This window comes from Globicephala melas, chromosome 6, assembly GCF_963455315.2.
Source record: "Globicephala melas chromosome 6, mGloMel1.2, whole genome shotgun sequence".
NCBI lineage: Eukaryota > Metazoa > Chordata > Mammalia > Artiodactyla > Delphinidae > Globicephala > Globicephala melas.
In genome coordinates, this window is record NC_083319.1 from 17,228,248 (window position 1) to 17,248,890 (window position 20,643).

Sequence of the window (20,643 nt, forward strand, 5' to 3'; positions counted from 1 at the left end):
TAGATGGAATTTTTTAAAAACAGAATAGCGTAAGGTGGGGGAAGAAGGAAAGGAGAAAAATGTTACAAAACTACCTAGAAAGGCAGATATGAAATATTCAAGATGAAGCAAGAGGAAGCATTTGCTGGGGAGCGGGGGAGCTGGAAGGGGTTAGAAAGAATGAAAAGGAATTTCACATCAGTGGAGTCAGAAATGGGGGTATGTGGGGACCCTCTAGGAGAATAAATTACATCAATCATGAACTGTAACTAATTAAATCAATAATGAACTGTGACTTAGGAGGAGAGGGGAAGGGTGAGAAGAGTGGTACCACTGGCCACAAGACAGGGTATCAGAGTGTGAATAGGGAAGTCCTAGCATCCTGAGGGTGGGTGGGAAGGGTTGGGGCAGAAAGGTGGCGTGCTGTGGCAGAGAGAGCAAGGACTTAGGAGTCAGGCAGATGTGTGTTCCAACACTTGGTTACTGCATGATCAGAGTCAAGTTTCTTAGCTTCCCTGAGCCTCAAACTCCACATCTATCAAATGGGGATAACAAGCCTACCTCCAGATGTTGCTGGAATTAGACATCAAAACAGCAGTTATAATTTATCGAGCACCTATTTTGTTAAGCACTTTGCATAATGGTTTCTGAAGCCTCACTACCACCAGGAGGCAGGAATTGTTATGATCATTCATTGATATTCTGCATAAAGTTTTGAAGCTGCAGAGTATGTGTTCAGAAATATGAGTTCTTTTCCTGTGGTTGTTCCCGATTCGACACTGCCTACTAGATAACGTAGGTCCTCCTTCAAAATGAACAGCAAATTCCTCGCCTGCCTTTTTTGTCTTGTCTTCAATCTCTCCTCTCCCTCTCAATGAACTTCCTCCATTTCCCTTCACGAGCTTTGCCCTCGCTGCCTTCCATTTGTTTCCACTTTCTGTTCTTAGTCAGGTGTGTTAGTCACAAGCAACAGAGACCAATTCTGATAATTGAAGCAGTAACAGAATTCAGTAGTGATACTACTCAGAATATCCAGGAGGGCACGGTATCTGGGCTGAAAGTCTGTGAAGTTGAGAGCAGCACTCCAAATCACATCACAGAACTGGCTGACGGAGCTATTGTTGTAGCTGCAGCCAGACACCAAGAAGGTATTTCACACTTTTGACACCAAATGACACTGGGCTCTGAGCAGCAGTGTTAGAACGATTTCTACTAGTGATGAAATCAGGATGTAACTGCCCCACCTGTTACCACTTTGGTCCCCAAGTGGATTCTGCCTAATTCCAGCTTCCTTCCCAGAATCTGGGGTGGGTGAATCTGATTGGTGAATTCTGAGTCATGTGCTCAAGTCCTAGATGCAGTGGAGGCTGAAAGTATCTGGAAATTGTAGCCTCTTCATGGGAGGTGGGCTGTGGCTTAGAGAGTAAAGCCCCCTCTAAGGGATTCATCCAGATGCTGAGCAGTTGCCAGGAATGCCAAATGGCAGATTTAACCCCATGCTACTAGTCCTACATGGCTCAATTCCAATGCCACCTCCTCTGGGAAGCTTCCTTTGATTTCTCCAAGCATATGTTTCAGAGCACCTCATAAAAGAAACACATGTCTGTCTGTCTGCCTGCCTGCCTGCCTGGTATCTGAGATATTTCTGTGTTCTCTCATCCCCACACCTCCCTCCACATCGTTATAAACTCTTCAAGGGCAGGAGTTGTGTTTATGCATCTCTGCATCCCCTTATAGTGCCTGGTAGGAGCCCTAGATATTTGGTGGTGAATGAATGAATGAAAGTGTTGGTCTCATTCGACAGGCCTTTGTACCAGGGGTCCATGAAGGACTTGCACAGACTCTGCCTTACATAAGGGAGCCCTTTTTTCCTGGTGTGCACTTCTATAAATGGACTATGTCAGCATATTTGAAGAAAGGGGCATAGAAAATCAGAAAGCCCCGTTGCAGAGGATAGTGGCGGATTGTAAGGGTACAAAGGAGAGACTGAGGGAGCCAGGGCGACATATTTTGGAGGAGTAAATGAACTGGAGCAGGCGTCAGAGAGGCAGGAGACAATTTAGAATCAGAGGACTTGAAAAGCCAGATTTCCACACCCCCGCCCCCTCCCTGGGTTCACAGATTAGTAAACTGAGACAGGAGAAGCACACCTTACAAACCTCAGAGCTGAAAAAGACCCAGATGCACTCATTTGGATGTGCCTTTCACAACATCTTTGATAGGTGGGCTTTTCCAAGGTCACTGAGGACAGTGTGTTTCAGTGGAAACAGCCAAGGCTTTGGAGCTTGGGGTTCAGATCTGAGCTCTTGTGCTCATTAGCTGAGTGACCCTGGGAAGTCCCTTTACCTCCCTGACCTCCTGATCCCAGTTTCCTCATCTGGAAAATGGGAATCATAATACCCATCTCATTGGAGTATGTTTATGTATAAAAGTTAACATAGGTACACGTCTAGCACTTGGAGAATGCTTAATAAACAGTATAATTAAGTCCAAGTTCACAAAACAGTTTTTGATTTTTCCTTCTTTTAAGTCCTCTTCCTTTATCCAAAGTCATGAAAAAGTAAATAAAATGTGCTGGGAGAGGGAAAAAGGCCTTTCCTATGAAGGGTTAAATACAGAAAGGAGAAAAGAGGCAGAAGAGGGAAGAGCTAAGATGAGAGAAGTTAATGCACAGAGGAGACCACACCAAAGGTGTGCAGATGGGCAAGAAATACCGGGAGATGGGAAATGGCTCACAGATAATAGGTAGGAAGCATTTATAAGATTAAAGTCAAGACAAGGTTAAGAATGAAATGAGTGGAGAGATGAAAGAGAGAACAGAGAGAGGAAAGAGGAAGAAAAGGAGGGGAGTAGAGAAGGCGGGGCCCCTCAAGGCCCAGATTCCTGCAGAGGTGATGGCTCGCTGGGGGATACCAGGTATGTGGGTCAGAGAGAACCTACCCAGGGCCAAAAGGCTGCCCTGTGTACGAAGACCTAGGTTTAGAGCTCAGCTTGACTCCAGGAAAAAAACGACCGGGCTTGGGGGTGGGGTGGGGCGGGGTTGAAGAGTCGCGAGGGGGGCAGAGGATGTGGGAGCCCGTGGGAGCCAGAAGCAGACAGAGTGGTAGGTCTCTACCTCGCACCCTTTTCAGGAATTTTACACCAGAGCAGCCAAGTAGTGCTGTCCAGGTTGGGAACAGGATCCAGAAAAAAGCGCTGGTTTGCAGGGCGGCAGCTGGGGGCCGGAGCATCCTCCTGGAGTCAGTGCAGGAGGGTGGGGGCCTTAGAGGGTGGAGTTCGACAACCCTTTGTCCATTAGCTGTTGGTGCAACCTCCGAGGCCTGGGTAGATGGGAGAGGTGGGAGAAGGAATGCCTGAGTTGTGGGCAAGTGGGTGGGCAGGGGTCTCAAAGGCCACGAGGAATTATTTCAGGGACTAGGAAAGGGTACAGGACTTGTTATTGGGCTTGAGGGGAGACAAAGTTGTCTTGACCATCCTCAGGCGCCCCTACCCCCCAGAAGGCGGGGTCTGGAGCAAGGCTGGGCTAAGGCGCGCCCCCAGGTGCAGCCTCTGGGTTGGGCCAGGGGTGGGGTAAAGCTGGGCGAGCTGGGTTGAGCCCAGGGAAATAAGGGGAAGCACCCGGGGTCCCTAAGTCTTAGGAATTTGCAGAGGGGTGCTGTGGCTAAAGAATATTGTGAGGGCGGATTGGGGGATCCTGGGAAAGGAGAGGGGGCGACTGGGATTCGCACGAGGCTGGGCGGAGCCTCCGAGACGCTCGGGGTCTGAGTGGGGAGACAGAGAAGGGGCGGGCGTCGGGGCCCGGGGAGGTGGCGCGGGGGGGGGGGGCGGGCCAGGGCCGATCGGGAGGCGGAGCCCGGAGCCGGGGGCTGCTAGCGAGCGGCTCCCACGGCTCCTTAGCTCCGGCGTCCTGGTTCGCTTCGGCGTCCGCCGCCGCCGCCACTGTCTCTTCCTCCTCCTTCGCCACCGCCGCTCGCAGCACCGCAGCCCCTCCCGCCATGGCCGCCGCCGGCGCCCGGCGCAGCCCCGGCCCCAGCTCGGGGCTCCGGGGGCGGCTGAGGCTCGGTTTCCACCCGGCGCCGCCGCCGCTGCTGCTGTTCCTGCTCCTGCTGCCGCCGCCGCCGCTTCTGGCCGGCGCCACCGCCGCCGCCTCGCGGGAGCCCGACAGCCCGTGCCGGCTCAAGACAGTCACGGTGTCCACGCTGCCTGCCCTGCGGGAGAGCGACATTGGCTGGAGCGGCACCCGCGCCGGGGCCGGGAGTGGGACCGGGGCAGGAGCCGCCGCTGCCGCCGCCGCGTCCCCGGGCTCCGCTGGCTCCGCGGGCACCGCCGCCGAGTCGCGCCTCCTGCTCTTTGTGCGTAACGAGCTGCCGGGGCGCATCGCGGTGCAGGACGACCTGGACAACACAGAGCTGCCCTTCTTCACCCTGGGTAAGGCTGGGCGCCGGCACACGCGGGGTCCCAGGGAACCGGGAGCCCCCAAGTGAAGCCAGACGGGTGGGGGCGCCCTGGGGATTCCCGCCCCGGGTTGCCCCGAGCAGGGTTGAGTGAGGGCAGCTGAGGGGCCCGGAGGGCGTACAGGTGGTTGGAATGAGTCCGGGGCAGTATCTGAGCGAGCGCGTGGCGGGAGACCGGAGGCGTGCCAAGCCTCCCGCGGTGGGGACCTGTCAGTCCGTCTCTCAGTGCAGACGTTGAGCTCTGCCGCGATCCGTCGCTGACGCCGAAACCCCAACTGCCTGAGTGTGCTTGAGCTGGGGGCCGTGGTAGTCCCCCGCTCGGGAGCCAGGTCTGGGTCCAGCCGCCCACTGCTCCTGGGGCACGGCCAGTGGCCGCCCGCGGTCACCGCCCCCTCGCTGTCGCCTCGGAATCGTCGGCTCTGCTCTTCCGGTTCGATTTTCTCGAGAATCGGAGCGGAGTCGCTCCATGTAGAATCCCTTGGTCCGCATAAATTCGGCCTCCCGATGGGTTGGGTGACCTTGGCCAAGTCGCTTCCCCTCTCTGGGCCTCAGTTTTAGCCATCTGTGAAATGGGGCTGGGGAGGATTGAGTGATTTCCGAGCACTGGCGTTCGGAACCCAAGGTCTCCCTCCACTTTCAGATTCTCCCTCCATCCCCGTGGTCGCATTCGCCTTCCTACCCCCCTCCCGGCGGAGAGCAGGTTTGTCCTCGCAGCTCACTCACTGGGCTAATAATAATAACTTAAAGGCATGAAAAAGGAAGGGGAGAGGAAAAGGATGGGGGTGGGGGCTCAAACGTAAAAGTTAATCAGAAAGTTCGCCCGCAGCTTGCTGCCAGCTGGTTCCCAGCGCGAATCCCGGAGGAGTCGGCCCTTCCAGGTAGCTGTGGGAGGCGCAGCTGATTTCCCACCCGGGTAATTGATCGCTTAATCATCTCGGAGAGCGTTTACAAAAATGTTGTTTCCCCTTAGCTCTCCCGCGCTCACCGGTCTCTCTCTCCCCCCTCCCCTCTTGGGGGAGCGGGGTGCGATTGGTTGCCGGAGTCTGGCCAGCAGCAGCTCCAGGAAGGCGCCGCGGGCTCGCCCCAGACTCCAGACCCCGGGATCCGGCTGAGCTCCGGCACCGCGGGGGTGATGGGCCTTCGATGTCCGCGCCTTCGGGGTCCCGGCTTGAACCTCTGAGGTTAACTCCTTGCTCGCCCGAGAAGCCCCAAAGAGTAATCAAGGGACTAGACTCCTCTCTCCTGGGAGCCATAATATTTTTGATGTATTTTTGTGACGCCCCCCTCCCTCCCGCCCGCCCGCCACTTCCCTTTCGTGCTGGCCGCCTTTGGAGCTTCGAGCGAGCGCCAGGCCCTTTCCTGGTCTGAGCATGTGCCTCGGGTTTCTGGCCCCTGGGCTCTCCCCAGCTGGCTGTAACTTGAGCGTGCTGAGCTTTGTGGGGTGCTAGGCAGAAGAGCGCCTTGCAGGTTCCCAGGGGACTTTCCGCGGCGGCACGTCTCGTGTGCCACACACACACGTTCAAGCATACACACGCGTGCGCGGACACACACATACACCAAGAGCCATTCCCACGTGCACTTGTGAGCTGCCCATTTCCAAGTAAGTGGATGGGGGTGAAGATGGGGTTCCTTAGGGCGAAGAGCCAACCTTGGGCTCATGGCCAACTCCTGTGACCCCACCGCAGGGAAGGGTCCTTCCAGAGAAACGGAGGGTGTCCCTCACCACTTTCAATCCCAACCTTCTCCCTCCACCCTCGAGATCTCTCTACTCCCGGATGTCCGGAGAGGGAGGGAGTGGGGGTCCTTCTAAATGGCTGTTCAGATGAGGGGGAAAGGGGGGGCATCCTTGGGTATGGCATGACTTGGAAGCGAGGACCCCAGAGCGTTCCAGTTTCCCTAGGATGTGGAGGACCTGGTCCAGCCAGCTACAGGAGTCGCTCCAGAATTCCTGGAGCTGGCAATCTCTGCGTTTTTAAACTTTGGCTTTCAAGAGGAAATGGGTACCTGGGAGCTCAGGGCAGGCTGACTGAGGAACTGAGTGAGGAGCTGGAAGTGTCAGATCCCCAGACCTGTGCTTCAGCGTCAGTCTTCTGGTGCTCTCCACTTGGAGGCTTCCGCCTTCTCTGACGCAGGCGGCTGAGCCTCGGTGGCTGGGGACTGCCTGCTGTGGAGTGGCAGGTGCTGTCCTCCTTGGAAGCCCTGAGCCCTTTGGGGAAGCAGGTTCCTCCTCCTCCTTCCCCGCAGCCCGAGGCACTCCTACCAGGGATTTGGCTAGCGAGGTAGTCGCCAGATGGCCGAGCATAGCAGGATCTGTGTAGGGAGACGTGGGCTTTTTATTTGTGTTGTTCTTCCACTGTTTGTGTGTAAACACAGAGTGCATGATGAGCTCTGGGAGGGCCAGGCTGGCTCAAAATGAGGGCGGAGGGGGGGTACTCTGAGTCATTTATGGCCGTATCTCCCCCAGGGTCCCCAGGCAGCCCCATCCCATCATCCCATCTTCAGACCTTCTAAACATCCTTCCCTAGTGTTTGTCTCTGGAGAGTTGGGTGAGTCTTTCACTACTAGGTCACCAGTTCAAGGGATTTGGAGATGGCATGCGCCGCAGATGCACATGCAAAGTCGGTAAATGCTGAATCCTGCCAATAGCGGGGTGTGTGGAGCCACCACTAGGGGGGGATAGTGTCTACCAAAGCCCTCAGGCTATGCTTTGGGTTGTGGGTCTAGAGTTGGTGGTGGTAAAATGTCCCTGGTGTTAAGGGGCGGTGAACAAACAAATAAAAGGTAAAGTTCCCATTCTACTCCAAGTCCAGTTGGGGAAGCTCAAAATTATTTTGCACACACTGTCTACCATCCCTATTCACCAAAGTCACCGACATACCTGGCCTTCCCTCCCTCCATTGTGCCTGCCTCTCCTGTTTGAATTATCGGCTCTATAATTAGTAGTGCCCAGACTTAAAAGACTTTTCTTCAGGTCTTTTCCTCTTCATGTTTAATCTTCCCTTCATGTTCCAGCCTGCTTTATGTAGGTGGAAGTTTCCCTCAGAGGTGAAATGCCCCCCCAAGTTTCTGTGTCTGGGCCTCTTCTTTAGAATCTAAGTCAGTGGTCCTGATAAAGTGAATTTCGTTGAAATAGATCAAGGAATAGCAAATAGTTGTTGAATCCTTACTGTGCTGCTCAGAGCTTTACTCTTGCCTTTTATTATTTACTCACATAAAATATATGAAGTGGGCACTGTTGTAATTTATTCCCATTTTACAGGTAAGGAAACATTCTTTAGAGAGGTCAGGTGCCTAGTCCGAGGTCTCACTTTGAGTAAATGCAGACCTGGGACTGGAATCTCAGCGCGTCGGACACCTACATTCTTGGTAATTGCTAAACAGCCATCCTGAGCCAAACATGCACTGAGGGGCTGGTTACATTTATGTAGGGCATGGTGCAGGGTCCTGGAGAGGAAACATAACAATCATCAGCACGGCAAGAACCTTTCTCAGGGGGACTTTAGCTACATTGGTGCTGAAGTATGAGAGTGTGTGAGTGAGGCATGAGTTAAATGACCTTCAATGACCCTGCCAACGCGAAGTTCCATGACTCATGGGATGTCAAAGGGCATCCTATGTAGTGGTGCAAGTGAGTGATGGGTATGACACATTCTGTAACATCAGGGAGGGAGATATCTCTTTAGACTTAGAGAAAGCTGGGGACATTTCCTGGACAGGAAAAAAAACAAAAGCAAAACCAAAAACTGAGTGAGGTCATGGAGGATGGGCTGGAGGAGAATTTGAATGCTCCAGTACAGCTTGGGGGCTTGATGTTGCTTATGACCTGGAACTCTCAGCTGGGGCCTGCTCTGACCTTGAACAAGTCATTTACCCCGGATCTTCAGTTCTTTGTGCTATAATATGAGTGGGTAGCTGAGCCCTAAAATAATCCTTTGGTGCAAAGATTCTGTGAACTTGAAGTGCCCTGACCCACTCTGTAACTCTGACCAGCTGCTCTTGCTTCTCACTGTCTCCTTTCCTTTGCTGGTAACATGGGGGTGTTGGGGAGGACTGACGGAAAAGAAAGAATTTGAATGGGAGCAACTGTCCTTGCAGGGCTTCTGAGGTGAACCCGCACATCACCCAGTGTTCATCTGCCCCCAGGCAGCTCCAGAGTCTGCTTGTGGATTTAGCTTTCATGCCCACCGCTAGGGAACTGGCATCCTTCTTCCTGTGCTTGATAGTGGCCAGGTTGGACTGTTTACCATGAGCCTTGATTCAGCAAAAGGGGGAAAGGAGATAAAACTGAGTAACTACTCGTTGTCAACATCCATTACTAATTTACCTTGTCATATAAATCACACAGGTGAGGAGCGTGCTCTATATTTGGGGGAGGGTGTCTGGAGAAAGAAAAACCATCCAGTAGTATGTTTTTAAATGCATCTTCATGAGCAGATCTGGCAGTGTCCTCAAGATCTGTCCTGAAAGGATGCTGTTTGCAGGAAGCTGATTGGCCTGGGTGGAAGACGAAGATGCTCTGAAATGCCCACTTGGTCAGTCTGCAAAGATTCCTTAAAATACAGGCAAAAATGGACACCAAGAGAGAAGAGCCCCCAGAAGGGGTGAGGGACCAGGCACAAGGTCAGAAAGGTGGCTAGAAGCAGGGAGTTTAGCCTAAGGACAGTCCACAAGGGCTGGAGAAACGTTCTTCAAACATCAACAGGGAGTGAGGCATGTGCTTTTTTTTCTGTCTGGTTCTAAAGAATGTCCTAAAGGTGCAAATACTAAGGGGATGGAGTACAACATGACAGGAGGATGTGTCCCTGGGAGCTGTCCACCAGCCAAGCATTCTGACCTCTAATGATGACAGGGTCCACATGGGAGGAGGTCTTCAAGCAGGGACCACACAGCTATTTGGCAGGCATTTGGAGACAGGACCAGAGGCATTGAGGCTATCTGCCCCTTTTGGTTTCTGCCTTGATTCTGAAGGTTGATGACAGTTATTAAGTGGGAGAAAAAAAACAGATACAAACAGTATAAGCTGGGTTTTCTGTAGGGATTTCTGACCACAGAATATTCATTAAAATCAATCCCAGTGTTTTTTCCAGAATGGGTAAGAGGGAGAGATTCCGGGGTGGGTGAGAGGGCGAATTCGATGTCTTCAGACACAAAGCTTACAAAATGTTATTTCCGCGGTTCAGTGGTCTCTGATCTGAGTTTTTCCCCCTTTTCATTCACTTCCCTTACTCCATCCCCACCCCTTTGCCAGTTCAGGTCTGATGAACTCTAATAATTAGGGCAGAGACAGATATATTATCTGCCCTCAGAAAGTATAATTAGCCCTCCGTAGCCGTGGGTTCTACATCCCCAGATTCACCCAACCGTGGGCCGACTGCACTATTGCCATTTTATATAAGGGACTGGCACATCCTTGGACCTTGGAAAGGGGTGGGGTCCTGGAATCAATCTCCTGCAGATACCAAGGGACCATTATACTATGTTACTGAGAGAGTGATGGGGCAGCGTGAGAGGAGGATTCGTTTTAGCTGTTACAGAGGCCCAGGTTGGGTCAAGGCCATCCAGATTTGCTGTTTCTGGGGGTCAGGAACAATAGCTATCAAGACAGCACAGCTCTGCGAGCTTTTGTGACCCAGAGCTTGCTCCTTCTCCTGAATGGGGCCCTCAGGCTGCAAGATCATTCAATAATACTCATTTACAGCAAGTCCAACGGTAGGTTTGCCTAGGCCCCTGGCAGGCAGAGCCTCCTGCTTCTCACCTCCTTGCTTGGCTGTAAACTAGGCGTTGGCTGCCATAGGATGGTGTGAACACGTGTGCTGGGGGGAGAGAAGGACAGAGAGTGACAGTGACTTCTTTGGGTAAAGCCATGAAAACTGTGACCATGGCCATCAACTCTGATGGCCTTACAGAATCACAGACTCTCAGAGCACATTGAATCTAGCCCTTCCATTTAAATGGCAACACGGGGTCCCAGACAAGGGAGGTAACCTACCTAAGGACCAGCTGGGTTCACACTTAAACCCAGTGGTCTTGAATCCCCATCCACGCTTCTTTCCATCACACTGACTACCAACACGTGGCTCTGGGTTAAATATGTCTCAGGTCTGCAACTTGGTTGAACATCATAAGGTGCACCAAGTCTCTCCTCGTCTCCCTGCAAAACAAACAAACAAAGAAACAAAAATCTAAGGAGAAAGATATCCCTGGGGAAGTTGAATTTGTTCTCCTGCCCAAGGTATCCACCTGGTTGGCTCCAGTCTCTCCTGAGAGCCTGAGCCAATGGGTTTTGTGCTGGGGAGGAGGGAGCCTCATTGCTTTTCACTCTAGCTGCCCTGAGGGTGAGAAGAAGCCTGCTCTTTTCCAGAAAAAGAAAGAAAGAGTCAGATTTAACCTTGAGGTGCAGCAGCATTACGGGGATGCTTTCTTTGTAGGGCTGATACTTCCCCAAGTTCTCATACTGACCAGCTAGTGGCAACAGAAGATTAACTATAGCGAGAGAGAGCTGGCTTTTCTTTCCTCCCAGCAGAGCTTGCAGTCTCTCGGCCCCAGAGAAGGCAGGCAGCGGTGCTTGGCGGGACTCGCTCTGCTCTCCTCTCACTGGCTCTTCACTGCCGTCTGCAGTTCTTTAGGACAACAGCCCCCAGGAAGACTTTTCCTTGGTTTGGAAGGGGGTCGGGTGGTGACTACCCAATGTAAGATTCAGGACTGGAAGATTTCTAGCTTCCTTATTGGCATACTGGAGCGTGCAGGCAGCCCTTCTGTGAGTCGAAAATTGACAAGGATGTTGTATGTCATAAACCATTAGGGTTTTCACCTGAGAAGGAACCCTTTCTCCATGCCCGTTGTCACGGCCCCCGGCAGGGTCAGATGTCAGCACTTCTCTCGACTACGATTTCAGCTGTCAACTCACTGGTATCTCCCTCTAGTCTTATTCTCTCTAGTCCATCGTCTGTACTTGCAGACAGAGGGAGTTCATTAAAAGCCCAAATCTGATCATGGCCATCCTCTCCTAAAGCACTTCACTGGCTCCCCATAATTCTTAGTATGAAGTTCAAGCTCCTTATTGAGCTACAAGGTCCGTGATCAGACTCTGCCCAGACTGTCCTATGCTAAGAACCCTTCTTTCTTGTTCTGTAACTCTGCCCCAAAGGCCCTGGGAAAATTCCTTCTTACCTTTCAAGGCTGAATTCAACTATGAACTTACCTTTGAAGCCTTTCCTGACCTCTTGGCACTAAAGTTGGACACTCTGGGCCTTGGTACCCACTAGCGATATAAAGACTGGTGTAACAGTGGCTGGTCCCTTAGAACTACTGAGCGCCTACAACATGCTAGGCACTGCTCCAGCCACTTAAGATGTATGGAGAACAAAAGACATAGATTCCTGTGTTCAGAGAGCTCATATCCAGGAGTACGTGTATATATGCCTGTGTATGCGTGTTGGGGAGAAGATGATAAATGTAATAAATAAGAAAATTATGTGGTATGTGAGAAGGTGATAGAGTCTATTAAACAGGCAAAAAGAAAATGAACACTATTAAGGTGAGGAAATCAGTTTTAATATTAAATAGGGCCAAAGGATTGTTTATTGAGATTATAGGATTGGACCAAGACCTGAAGGCCATGAAGGCCTCACCAGGCAGATGTGTGGAAGAGTATTCCGGGCAGAGAAGGGCTCCAGCAAAGACCTGACTCCAGAGCACACCTGGATCGTTCAAGGGCCAGCAAGAAGGCCAGTATGGCCGGAGTGGAGTGAGTAGGGGGTGGACAGGACAGGACAGGATTTAGGCTTTTACCGTGAGTGCCATGGCGAGCCAGGCAGGACGTTAAGCAAAAGAGTATCCGTAACTGACTTCTGTCTCAAAGGAATTATTCAGGCTGCTCTGTAGAGGAGCAAGGATGGGAGAGGAGGGTCTGCAGGAGTCTGTTCAGGTGAGAGATGATGGTGACTTGGGGCAAAGTGAGAGCAGAACTTAATGTGTTTCTCTGTCTGTCTTGTGGTACTTGCCTAAGAGCTCCACAGGCAGAGAACATCCCTCCTTTATCTCTGGGGCTGCAGTGATTCACCCTGTGCTTGGCACATCCTAGGTGTTCAGGGCATCTTAGATGACTAGAAACAGCTTTGCCAAGTCTCATCTCAGAATCCATACTGTGCAGAACTGGAGAGGTATTGCAATTCCACTCCTCTGTTAAGGCTGAGCTGGAATGCCACCTCTTCCATGAAACCTTCCCTCTTCTGAGCTTCCACAGCTACTGCCTCTACCTTCTCCTGCCTCCTTATTATTCTGGGGTGTTTGTAGGATGAGGAATGAGACCAGTTTGATTAGAGGAGAAAGAGTTGGGTTTAGGGAAGACCTTTTCTTGAGAATCATGGAAGCCAGATAAGGGATTAGCACCTTTGCATTGTGCCAGACAGAGAGGCACTGAATGTTTGGGGGGAGATGATCCATCCATGGTGTTGGGGTCATCACCTGCCATAAATGGTAAAAATTTAGGACATTTTCTGAATGAAACCCTTTTATATAAAGATGGACAAGTCAAGGGCACCGTAGCAAGTCAGTGGTGGAGCAGGAACCAGATCCAACCTTTTGACTCCTGGTCTGGTGTACATTCCTCCCACCTTAGTCCAGGCCACTGGGGGTGGGGGGAGCTGGTGTGCTGGGCTTCCCCCTTCTGGTATGGGGTAGGCTATGAAAAAAGCAGCCATTCATTGAACGTTTACTATGCCCGTGATGCGGTGCTGGCACGTTTGTTATTGCAGTTCCTTCTTTCCATAGTGCTGAAAGACAGGTAGGATTCATCCCATGTTATAGGTGAGCACGGAAGCTCAGAGGAGTTCAGAACACACCCAAGATCACTACAGCTGAGCTGGGTCCTGTCCCAGGTGTGCCTGCTTCCAGGCTCCGTGCTCTTTCCGCCTTCCATACTGCACAGAACTAGGAGTGCCCTTGAGTTTTCACCTCTTTGACAACCTCTTGTACTTTTTATCTCTTCCTCCTCTCATTAGCAAGAAGTTGCAGACGTTTCTTATAGAGGAACTTCAGGTGTGACAGCCTCACAGGCCTGAGGGACTCAACACCTCATTTCTGGGCTGCCAGGAGCTGACTCAGCCTCTCCCCAGGCCCTGTCGCTCCTTGCTCGTTTGCCAGGAGAGCACCGGGCCTTGTCTCATCTGCTCTAGATGTCACTCGTTAGCCCTGGACTCCTTGACAAGCAGATTCCCATGCTGCCGTGGCTTCTTGATTTTCCTCCTTCCCTCCATCCTTCCTCCTTTCCCTTTCTTCTTCCCTTTCCACTTCCTTCTTCTCCCAGTGCTTAGGGAATTCCCACCTTCTGCTGGGCATACTGTCATACTAGGGAACCTGTTACCTAGACCTTCCAGGAACTTAGAGAAGCTCTGCATTTCTTTGCTAGAAGTTGTCAAGCATCTGTTGTCTGAGATGCAGCCCGTTTGATTGGGTGAACTTCCTTGTCACTCCTCCCCTTCATCCTAAGTTGACTTTTGTCGCCTAGTGCTTCTTAGCAGCATTGTGCAGTTTTTATGCTCCTACCTTGAAAATGGAATTTATATTACATTATCTATACATAAGGGATATATATAATAATAAATATTTATATATATATATATTATAATGCTGTAAAAGTCCTAATAAATAGTGTATAGTTCTCCTAGAGTATTAGAGCTGGGTAAAAGAATGCCTTTGAGATCCAGCCCAACTCTCTCATTTACCTAGCAAAAAGAAGTACATTTGTGGGCTTCCCTGGTGGCGCAGTGGTTGAGAGTCCGCCTGCCGATGCAGGGGGCACGGGTTCATGCCCCGGTCCGGGAAGATCCCACATGCCGCGGAGAAACTGGGCTCCGTGAGCCATGGCTGCTGAGCCTGCGCGTCCGGAGCCTGTGCTCCGCAACGGGAGAGGCCACAACAGTGAGAGGCCCACGTACAGCAAAAGGAGTACATTTGCAAGGTCCCACAGCTAAGCCATGGCAAAATCCAGTCTGTAGCCCAGCTCCTCTGACTGGTGTGCCAGCTCTGAAGACCCAAAGCCCTGGGATAGAATCTCGGCTGCACTACTTCCTAACTGTAGACCTCTGTATGCCCATGAAGAAAGTGGAGGTAACACAGCAATCCCTTCTCTGGGTTGCTGCGATCATTATTTTTGGAGAGTCCTCCATCTTCAGCTGTCGTCAGTGTCCAACACTGTGCTCAGTTTTTACTTACACTAAGCCATGTGATCCTTAGGGAGATAGTGTGTGCAGAGCACCTAGCACAGCATCTGGCACCATTTGTGCTCTGTGCCTCTTAGCCACCTGGAATCCTTGTTATGGAAGGAGGTGGAGGTACGAATAACTAATGCATGCAAATTCCCTTTCCCTCCCCCCTCTTCCCACTCCAGCCTGCTGGCTTTGGCCTCTGCCCTCCTTCCCTCTCTCCCCACCAGGAGGAGAAAAAGGATGAAATTGACCATTGATCTCTGCTCGCTCTCCAAGAGCAGGGGGAAGCTGTTGGGCGGGGGGTGCTCCCAGGGGGCTCCCGGGTTGTCTGAGGACAGTTTGGCCAGAGAAACTCGGAGAGGCTGAGTCTCAGGCAGGCGGGTCTGGGGGGAGGCAATCGGGGCAGAACCCTCTCCCTTCTGGTGGCTGCCTGCTGACAAAGCCTTGCTGTCAGGCACCTGGGAAGTCACGAATGGCTTTGCAAGCAGCCGCAAAGGGAAGGAACATTTCCATTAGCAGAATCAGCAGTAAAGAGATTTCCAGTCACAGTCATAGCTGCATTTGGGGGAATCATTTCGGTGGTGGCTGTGGGCTGAGGAGGGAAGGAGGCAGGGCGGCAACGAGAGGCATGGAGACGTCTGTCTCCTTGCAGGAGCTGAGAGCTCCAATGAGAACCAGGTACCAGATGCCTAGGGACTCTTGGGGAGCTGGGTGGGTCCTTGGACAAACATTCTGGACCACCAACTTCCATCCAAACGGACAGAACCCCCTTCTCAGGAGTCCCCTTGGGAGGCTGCAGGCTTGTTCTCTGCCACCTTTGTTCTGATTACCTGGGTTACTCTTTTCAAGACTTCACAGCCAGCAGCAACTTCCTAGGCTCCTGGGATTTGTCACTGGGAAAGGTCCCAGATTATTTAGCCCGGTTTTTCCCAAAGTTAGCGACTCCTCAGAATCACCTTAGAGGCCAGGTTTTCCCTTCCAGATCAGTGGAAGCACCTGGGGAGGGGCCTGGGTATCTGTACTTTAAGAGGTATACCAAATCCTTGGTGTGTCCCTGGACACCCTGGGTATCTCTTCGGTCTCACCTCCTGACATTCCCCGTGGCACTTGGGGCTCTAGCTTCACTGATTACTGGCAGATCTCTGGGGGGAACCAGGCACATTCCCCCTACCTGAGTCCTGAATAGAAACACTGTTTTCTCTGCTCATAATGCTTTTCTGGTCTCTCATTCACCTGGCCATCTCCTAGCCTTAGCTCAGCTATTACCTCTTCTGAGGAACCTTCCTTTCTCCTCCAAGGCTACCCCCCTAGTAGGATTGGCATATCTTGTGAAGAAAAAATAAATGCAAAAAATAAAATGCCGGATGCCCAGTTGAATTTCAGACAATGAATACTTGCTTAGTATAACTATGTCCCATATGTCCCATGCAATATTTGGGATGTAGTTATGCTAAAAATGACTCTCTGATTATCAGGAATGCAAATTTAGCTGGACAGCCAGTATTTTTTCTGGCAACCTGCAGGGACCCTGTTTCTCTCTCTGCTGTCAGGAATCATATTACCAATGTGTGATTTGTCCCCCAAACCTGCTCTCCCTTCCATCTCAGGAAACCAGACTACCATTCACCCAGTTATTCAAGCAAAGGAATCATCTTTGATATCTCCCTTCCTTTGCCTCTCTCATTCTTTCAGTCAACCAGCCTTGTTGGTTTTACTTCTAAAATGACTGTCAAAATTCTTCACTTCTCATGATGTCCTACTGCCATCACCTTTGTCCAAGCTCACTTGGGCTGTTACCTCAGTCTCCTAACTGGTCTTCCTGCTGCCTCTCCTTCCTCCTTATCCTTTCCTTATATTTTTTGATATATAGCACACGGGCCAAATCCAGCTTGCTGCCTGCTTTTGCGTGGCCTGTAAGTCTATTTTCTTGTTTAAATACTTGAAAAAATCAAAAACAATAATATTTTGTGATATGCGACAATTATATGAAATTCAAATATTAGTGTCCATAAATAAAAAAAGATTTATTGGAACACAGTCACACTCATACCCTTGTGTATGTATTGTCTGTGGTTGCTTTTGCTTTACAACAGCGGAGTTGAGTAGTAGCAACAATGAGTATCCGGCCTACCAAGCTTAATATATTTCCTAATTGTTCCTTTACAGAACAAGTTTGCCAGCCCTGCTGTATACAGTAACCAGAGTGATCTTTTTCAAAAATCAAATTGGATCTTGCCACTCTCTTGTTTAAAGCCTTTAAATGTTTCTCATTGCTCTTAAGATAAAATCTTAATTCCTTTTCACAGTCTAGAAACTTTAAAAAATTTTGCCTTCTTCTCTGGGTTCATATTTCCTTTTCTCATAGAACTCAAGTCACCTCCTCCAAGAAGTCTTCCCTGACCAAAGCCTTCCCTGGTACACCGTCCCCCTCATAGCTTTCTATCCCGTTTATTTTAAAAAAAAAACAAAAAAACCAAAAAACTTTATCTGGCAGCTCCTTGATGGTAGGGAATGTGTCTTGTTCATTGTTTTTGCTCCTCTCAACTATATAATGCATTACACAGCACAGAGTAGGTGCTGAGTAGATGTTTCCTGACCAAATGAATGACACATGGGCAGCGGTAGGGGTGGTAGTTTGTGAACACCATCTTACAAGGTAGCGGCCTCATTGGGTTGTTCTGTTGCTTATCAGGAGATTGCTATCAGGATTGCAAGAGCTAAAGTTTGCAGAGCATGTAGACCAGTGCCCACCACTCAGCAAATGCCATCTAGGTGTCTGTTAAATAAACAGACCTATACTTTAATCCCTAGGACACATCCCCTCCCCACTTTATTTGCAGTTGGAGCATGTTTAGGGCAATTCACAGGAAGTCCTGTGAGTAAAGACCTCATGGAGCTAGGGGGCAGGGTCATCTGGTGGCTGGAACTAGGAGCCAGGGGTCCTGGGGTTTGGTCCCAGTTCTGCTGGTGTCTGTGGTCAAGTCCCTTCCACTTTCTGGGCTTCCTACCGTTTCTCATGTGATGAGATTAAAACAAGTGATATTTGAGGTTCTTCTCAGCCCCCGCAGCTCAGCAGGAGCCCAGGAGGGAAAGAAACATTCCCTTTAGGAGCTTCTGAGTCTGGAAGCTCAGCTGCAGCAGGAGAAAGCGGACTCCCTCCCTTCCTTCCTCCATCTCTGCATCCTTTCTCGGGCGTCTGAAGATCAAACCCTCAGCTCTGAACCCAGGTGCAACTCAAATTTTTAAGCCCAGTCTCACACTAATTTGTTCAGGCACCTTCTTCAATTACTTTCTCTCTAGCCTTCCCCAGGGAGGGAGACTGGAAGAAGCTGACAGCCCAAAGTAACCAATTACCTGTCTGCCAATAGCAGGACTCCTACCGTCCCTCCCTCCCTCCCTTCTTTTCTTTCTCCACTTTATTCTCCTGGCCTGTAAACCATCTCCAAACTGCAGAACCCTCCAGGGAATGGCCCCAGTTCACCTGCTCCCAGCTGGGGAAGAGAAGGCAACCCCTCCCCCAAGAGAGACAACAGGTGGGAAGGCTGGTGGCTGAGAAGGGGCAGCTGCGGATCTTGGAAAGCCAAGCAGGTTTTGCAAGCCTGCTGAATACCAAACTGTGCTAGATTGAGAGGCAAGTGCTTTGGGCTGTAGCCCTGTTTCTGCCATCTACTTGCTATGGCCTCAAATAAATGACAGTTCCTCTTTGGGCCTCAGATAAGATTAAGTGAATATTGTCAGAGCCATCTTTCCTTCAGGTAGGTGGGGAAGATTGGACTGCATAAGATACTCCATGAGAGAGGAGGAACCTTCCAGTCCTGTCCACTATTGGAATCGCAGGTGTCTAGAGCTGTGCCTGTCACATAGTAGGCACTCAGTAACTATTAGTTGAATGAGGGAATGAATAAATGGAAAATGTGTGTATTCAGCCATTGCTAATCAACTTAATCACAGCTTCAGATGCCTCATCAGTCACTAGGATCAACTGGGGTTTGCATGGGTGATGAATTCTGTTCACGTTCCCTAGACTCAACCAGTTCACCCAAAACCTGTGGTTCACCTTAAGTTCCCCTTGCTTGGAGCTAAGCCCCTTCAGTCATTATTCAGTCGTTCTTCCATCCCAGACATTGTGCTGAGTACCTTGGGGGCACAGAAATGCAGGGAGTTCAAACTATTAGGATAATAACACTTGAACTTTATGATTAAAAAAAAAACAAACCTCCCTTTCATGGGTATTTTTAGCATCTCCATATTACGGATGAAGATGTGGCCATTCAAAGAGATCAAGTCAATTGCACAAGGTCACATAGTAAATGGGATTAGCTGTATTTATTTTTTAAAAGGAATCTTTGTATCACTCTCACAAATGGAACACCAGAATAACTTGCTATAAATGGAAGGTAGCCTGTAAAAGTTAGCGTAGTGTCCACGTGCCGTCTAAACTCATCTCTCATACCACAGTTTGGGAAACATGGATTTAACCCAACTGCTGAGATAAAGATATTCATTTAAAATTTAAATTTTGCCCACTTAATTGTGAGATTTCCCTTAACGTGTACATTTAAATAATATCTTTCCTGCCTCATAACTCCTACCCGTATTTTAATATCCAGCTTGAATGTGCCTTTGCTGCTTCCAAGATGACTTCCCTGGCTCCCCCGAGAACAGTTATCTCGCAAGCACTTTGTATATTCACTGCAGTCCGTGTTTTCATGAAAATATGGTGATTGTTTAATTGTCTGTCTCTCTTGCTAGTCTTGTAAGCTTCCTGAGTTAAACATCATGTCTCTTTAATATCTGTGACTCCAGCAGTGAGTGCATACATACTTAGTAAATTTCTAACCTTAATTTTAGGTTTCAACAAAAGGAATGCAAGCTTGCTGTAGTAACAAATTCAGGCAATTCAGCAATATTATATGGGAAAAGGTGACAGTCTCTCCCCCGCCCAATCTCATTCCCCAGAAGTGATCATGGTGAAGAGCTTGCTGGGATCCTAGTGAAATGTGGAGTAAGTATGTGCCTGACCAACCACCTTTGGTGATGGGGCAGAGAGGAAGTGACTTGTCCGAGGTCATCTGGAACCATCTTTTGTTAGGGCATTGGTTTTTCAAACTGGGTTCCATGATAGATCTGGGGAGGATGAGTCACTCTGGGCTTCAGCTAAAGAGACACTCCAGTATTAAGCCAGCTCCGGGTCCCAGCATCTACTTGCATACTTGCAGACTCCTTCCAGACCACAGGCAGGGAGTCCTCTTCTTGACTGACCCTATGTGAACGTTTGTGTGTGTGTGTGTGTATATATATATATATATATATATATATATATATATATACACACACACATATATATATACACACACACACACACAATATGTGTTTATATATGTATATATACAAATGTGTGTATGTATATACACACACACACACATATATATATATACACACATATGTGTGTACATACATATAGATACATATGAGAGATAGAGAATAGGATAATGATTCTCCTCTCTGCAGAACTAAAAGAAGAAACTGAAGCCAGCAGGGGAGGAGCCAGAAAGGAAACAATGATCACAAGTCTGGGGTGGGTGTCTCTTTCTGGCACAGTATTTGACATGATGGGTAAAGCAGTTCTTCTTTTCTTCCTTAAATTATTTTCTCACTTGAGTGGGGAGACAGACTATTCAGGAGAGGGTTACCTGGGCTTAGGTTGAGTTGCTTCCTTTAGAAGCCCTCATTTGTGAAGCCATGTAGATTGGTCAGTTAATAGAAGAAGCCTATTAAAGCAAGGAATCATAAAAAAAATAATAATGCACATTAAACGTTTCCTTTTTAACTTAAAATTCATAAATGTGTATACGTTTGCCAGTGATTTGATGTAGGCCCAGGGCCTCTTCTTCGGGTCTGGGTCAGCTGATTGGAGTTCCATGTCATCTTTCTTGTATAAGCCATGCTCGTAATATTCCGAATATGATCTCCAATGTTGGTCTCATTAAAGGGGACTGAGA

General features: G+C 49.7%; 1 protein-coding gene across 4 annotated transcripts in view; it reads left to right on the forward strand.

Annotated features, from left to right (window-relative positions):
• The first annotated feature begins 3,871 nt into the window (after positions 1-3,871).
• ASTN2 (astrotactin 2) overlaps positions 3,872-20,643 on the forward strand; it is a 907,765-nt gene continuing 890,993 nt past the window's right edge. For 2 of the 4 annotated variants that reach the window (XM_060300563.1, XM_060300564.1), the window contains exon 1: positions 3,873-4,407. In XM_060300563.1, coding sequence (XP_060156546.1) covers positions 3,975-4,407 — 433 coding nt within the window. In that variant the 5' untranslated portion in view covers positions 3,873-3,974. Of the gene's footprint in view, positions 4,408-20,643 lie in introns of all 4 variants that reach the window. The other 2 variants (XM_060300567.1, XM_060300562.1) reach the window with 2 other exon arrangements.